Source organism: Oncorhynchus clarkii, unplaced genomic scaffold (assembly GCF_045791955.1).
Source record: "Oncorhynchus clarkii lewisi isolate Uvic-CL-2024 unplaced genomic scaffold, UVic_Ocla_1.0 unplaced_contig_13270_pilon_pilon, whole genome shotgun sequence".
Classification (NCBI taxonomy): domain Eukaryota; kingdom Metazoa; phylum Chordata; class Actinopteri; order Salmoniformes; family Salmonidae; genus Oncorhynchus; species Oncorhynchus clarkii.
Window position 1 is genome coordinate 59628 of NW_027258600.1, and position 4888 is coordinate 64515.

At 40.1% G+C, this 4888-nt stretch overlaps 1 protein-coding gene across 5 annotated transcripts; it reads right to left on the bottom strand.

Annotated features, from left to right (window-relative positions):
* Window positions 1-2117: 2117 nt before the first annotated feature.
* LOC139397472 (complement factor H-related protein 1-like) lies at window positions 2118-4804 on the bottom strand. Of its 5 annotated transcripts, none has more exons than XR_011630940.1 (6): window positions 4651-4804; window positions 4196-4387; window positions 3797-3973; window positions 3157-3282; window positions 2846-2942; window positions 2118-2390 (listed from the first exon to the last, which is right to left on the bottom strand). XR_011630940.1 is itself a non-coding variant. In XM_071144169.1 (6 exons), the coding sequence occupies exons 1-5, from the start codon at window positions 4709-4711 to the stop codon at window positions 2891-2893; spliced, it is 579 nt and encodes a 192-aa protein (XP_071000270.1). In that variant the 5' UTR covers window positions 4712-4804; the 3' UTR covers window positions 2118-2390; window positions 2846-2890. The 5 variants fall into 5 exon arrangements, 4 of the variants coding, with proteins under 4 accessions (XP_071000270.1, XP_071000268.1, XP_071000271.1 ...); XM_071144169.1 differs by having other exon boundaries at window positions 2846-2913; XM_071144170.1 differs by lacking the exon at window positions 2118-2390 and adding an exon at window positions 2404-2802 and having other exon boundaries at window positions 2888-2913.
* Between the last annotated feature and the right edge of the window lie 84 nt (window positions 4805-4888).

Sequence of the window (4888 nt, forward strand, 5' to 3'; positions counted from 1 at the left end):
TCTGTTATGAATGGGTCATGTATAGTTTATGAATGGGTTATGAATCTGTTATGAATGGGTTATGTATAGTTTATGAATGGGTTATGAATCTGTTATGAATGGGTTATGTATGGGTTATGAAGTTTTTATGTAGCTATACTTCAAATAAAATGCGATCGTCCTGCTCTTTTAACCTCTGCAGCTTATTCAGGGGCGAACGCTCTGATAGAAACAGATGGTGTCCAACAGGTCTAGTTGTCAGCCGCGTGGCACAGCGAATCTCATCAGCTCCATTTGTGATATTTATATCTGCGATCGTCCAAACGTTGCACCACCTTGATTGAGCCCCTAGTCTTTCATCATATTTTAGTTCAAAGAGCACTTTTTTTTTTAAAGTTCCTCTTGTTCACACAAAAGCCTAAGATCTTTGTCATTCCATAAATGAGTGTGAGTGAGTGATGTATATTGTGACAGGAGCCTGATTGATTACAAAAGGTAATTCCAGAACAGGATGTCTCATTTCCAAAAAGCTGGCTGTATGTCTGAATCTTACAGGTGTAATCTGGCTATTTATTCACAATTTAAATTGAATTATTATACAAGTATTATACAACACATTTACCCCATGCAAATCAAGTTCCATAATATTCCACCTTCCTTACCAGTTACCACAGAATTTTAGAGTAACAATCAATCATGGTGTTGTCAGCCTGTTGCTCCGGGACAAAGTTTCCCCTGTACAGATCTAGGATCAGATTCCCCTCCCCAATAGTAACCATAACCAATTACACCATCAGTGGGGGAAATGCAATGCGTCTAGGGGTGACTTCCCGACACTCAGCAGGCTCCTCAAAACTAGAAAGGGCTGTTTAATCAGTGTATCAGGAGGTCAACCACGTCTGAATCAATCTTAAAGTATTCTGTATATTATGTATATCATGTTTCTTTCACAATGGACAGGAGGGAACAGCCTGGGTAGTATGTATAAAACACTCTGATCTAGGATCAGGCCATCCTTATTCATTATGATCTAAAAGGCAAAACTGATTCTAAATCAGCACTTCTACTCTGAGACGCTTGATACTTATGATAGGTTTCTGTCCTTATGGGGATGTACTGTCCTTATGTACTGTCCTTATGGGGATGTATATGTTGCCTTATAGGGGATCACCATGTTCATTAATGTGCATTATAAACCGGGTGGTTCGAGCCCTGAATGCTGATTGGCTGAAAGCCATGGTATATCATGGGTATGACAAAACATTTATTTTTACTGGTCTAATTATGTTGGTTACCAGTTTATAATAGCAATAAGGCACCTCAGGGATATGTGGTATATGGCCAATATACCGTGGCTAAGGGCTGTATCCAGGCACTCTGCGTTGCATTGTGCATAAGAACAGCCCTTAGCCGTGGTATATTGGCCATATACCACACCCCCTCAAGCCTTATTGCTTAAATAAACTTGACTTTCCTCTGTCTGTCCAATACAACCTCTAAATAAACTCGACTTCTCTCTATCCAATACAACCTCTAAATAAACTTGACTTCTCTCTCTGTCCAATACTGTAACGACGTTCGTCTGTAGGAGGAGAAGCGGACCAAAAAGCAGCGTGGTGGTTATTCATGTTCTTTAATGGAAAACTGAACAATACATGAAGTAACTCAAATCTACAAAACATCAAACGGAACGTGAAAACCTATACAGCCTATCCTGTGACAACAAACACAGTGACAGGAACAATCACCCACCAACACACAGTGAAACCCAGGCTACCTAAGTATGATTCTCAATCAGAGACAACTAATGACACCTGCCTCTGATTGAGAACCATACTAGGCCGAAAACATAGAAATGCCCCAAAACATAGAAAAACAAACATAGACTGCCCACCCAACTCACGCCCTGACCATACTAAATAAATACAAAACAACCGAAATAGAGGTCAGAACGTGACAAATACAACCTCTAAATAAACTCGACTTCTCTCTATCCAATACAACCTCTAAATAAACTTGACTTCTCTCTATCCAATACAACCTCTAAATAAACTTGACTTCTCTCTATCCAATACAACCTCTAAATAAACTCGACTTCTCTCTGTCCAATACAACCTCTGAATAAAGAAAACCATATGTAAGATACAGGAGGGTCAGTGTCCCACATACACATTAATTTATTGACAGTTTCAGATTGTTGTTTCCAAATGTAATCCAGTCATGGGCACTTCTTTACTATTGCACACCTAGTGATCATGTCAGCATGCATTGCACTCATCCCACCACAGGAGTCATTCGAGCACAACAGCATCCCTGCCGGTTGGGCGGCTGCGACAGAGCCTGGACTCGAACTAGGATATCTACTGGCACAGCTTTAGACCACTGCGCCACCCAGGAGGCTCTATCCAGTCCTAAAATGATTTTAACCCCTTGTGCTAAAAGCCCTGACGAAGGCCGTGAGGCCGATACGTAAGCTCATTAAAGATCAGTGATACTATCAAGAGCAGTGTGCGGTTTCCTTTTTCCTTCATCTTGTTCAACTGTTACCATGCACCTGCAAAAATATACTGCTTAGATGTGCGAGTGCCTCTTGAATTTTGAACCTCTTGTGCTGTAAATCATTTTCTATATCATGACCCAAATGTAAAAGCTACATTTATCAGTTTTATCCTAAACAATCTATTTTTCGTTTTCTCTCTTCAGGTGATTTGCTGTTCCTAGCCCTGTTAAGAAAATACACACATGTTGTAATATGTGAACAACTGGACAAGGCATTATCCATCCTCGGGTCTTTCGGTAAGTCACATCTTCATCATGAACAACCTGAAATAAAAATCATAATATTTTTAATACTGTAAACTCTTACCAGTTTTGTAATCCACCGTGTAGGGATGCACGAAAAACGTACCCATTATGGATCTACATTTTCATAACCTGAATGGGATGACATGGTAGTTCATATTCTGAGAGACAAAAATAGGCCTACTGTAACATTTATTTAAGTACAACTATTGTAACTTAAGAGACAAAATACACCTACCGAGAATGACTGAGATAAAACAGGTTCATGGAGGAAGGAAAGCCACTGAGACCTTCCCTTCCCCTCTAGCTAAATTAGCATATTAAGGTATCTAGGCAATTGGAAGATTTCAGAAACGTTTTTTGTTTTTGACTTACCACAGTTTTCCTCGTCGCTGTTGTCTGAGCAGTCGTCATCTTTGTCGCACCTCCAGATGGTCGGTATACACCTTCTGTTACTGCACTGAAACTCGTTGTCCCTACACTTCCGTAAGGCCTCATGACCTGTTGGAGAGCGTTATGGTAGGTGTGAAAATGAATCTGGTAAAAGATTGAAATCAGCAAGCAGAAATAAATGTTTTTCCACAGGTTGCATGTGTTGTTATTGACTTTACCTGCATTAGGTTAGATTTCAGCAAGGAAGGCTGTGAAATGACCCTTTCAAAATGTACCAAGACATTCCTATTATGTCTTTAATGAATGACCAAGCTAAGCTTTACAGTATAGCAGCGTACTAAAAAAATGCAGTACAGATGTCAGAATACAGAAATCAGTTGCATCTTAAAGGGATAGTGTGAGATTTTAAGCCCTGCTTCGATTTACCCAAATCAAGATGAAGTCGTGGTTAAAAATTGTATATCCCTGCGTCCAGAATGAAGGAAGACAAGGGTAGTTGTGCGAGTCAATAACTGGACGTCTACTGGAACAGCTAGCATGCTAAAGTTCATCTCACTCAGGGTAAGCAGGAAAAGGGCTTATTTGCCCAAATCTGGCGCAATCCCTTTAAGTCAGTACTCACTGCATGTGGGGGCTGAGGTCCATTCTCCTAAAAGGCAGACTACATCTGCATTCCCTTCCATTATGTAGGATCTTTTACATTTATACACCACTTTTGATCCATTACTAAAGTTGTTTTGATATTGTTGAACAACGGTTGCATGGTTCACTTGAGGAGGTGCATCACAAGAACGACTGGCTGTGAAGATACAGTACAAACAATGATTAGTAAAGAAATAAAGGACAACGAAGTACAAGAGATGATAGTACTGAACGTTGTTCACAACACAAGTGTATCATATGTCCTGTCACACCAACATCCCCTCTTTCCTGTACCGAAATGGATAGTTTTCTGAGTTTTTACACCACTCTTACATAAGCCTCTTTGCTATAGATCAAGGTTAGAGCAGACAGTACTTACCCGTACACAGAGGAGTATCAGACCATCTACCATTCTCACATGTAATCATCCCCCACCAGCCTTCCATTGGTGTTTTCAGACCTTTATCACAGGCATAAGTCAAAGTCATGCCATCCTGGTACATGTTCTGCTCCGGGTCAACAAAGCCATTGTCCAGTTGGGGTCTTTGGCAGCCTTTTCCAGATTCTTGAGCTGGAAAATGACAGAAAATACATTTATTGTTATGCATCATCTGTCTGCACAATGACCTTTGTTCAACAAATACAGTGTATCTTGGATAAGGAACGTATAGATGAGTGTTTCTGCCCTGTACTAGGCCTTTTTATTAGTTACACGTTACACCACATATAGGCACTGCCGTAAGAAAAAACATCCGTGCTCACAATTCCTTGAATAAAGAATACTAAACGCAATCTTCATTGAATGAATAGTTAGTGTTTATCAAAATGTCTTACCTTTAACACCGTAGGACCAGATGTGTAGTACAATAATGACAGACAGTGGTATTTCCTTCATTCTCTGTCCTCTGGTGTTACATGTACACTGAGAAATGAATTAACTGGAGTCTGAGTCTGAGTTGGGGCTTTTTAAATTCAACCAAGGTAGTTATTGTCAGGGGTGGATCTTAAACTTGTGCCTTTGGGCAGCACTGTGGAAAAATACAAGATGTCGCAATTAACAAAGGCTTTTTTT

What these genes read in the sequence shown, in the direction of transcription:
- LOC139397472 (XM_071144167.1), bottom strand. Translation starts at nt 4,711, where the DNA reads ATGAAGGAAATACCACTGTCTGTCATTATTGTACTACACATCTGGTCC. An exon ending in TGATACTCCTCTGTGTACGG is followed by an intron (nt 3,974 to 4,195) that starts GTAAGTACTGTC and finishes GTATCTTCACAG; the next exon opens with CCAGTCGTTCTTGTGATGCA. An exon ending in CAGCGACGAGGAAAACTGTG is followed by an intron (nt 2,391 to 3,156) that starts GTAAGTCAAAAA and finishes AAATCATTTTAG; the next exon opens with GACTGGATAGAGCCTCCTGG.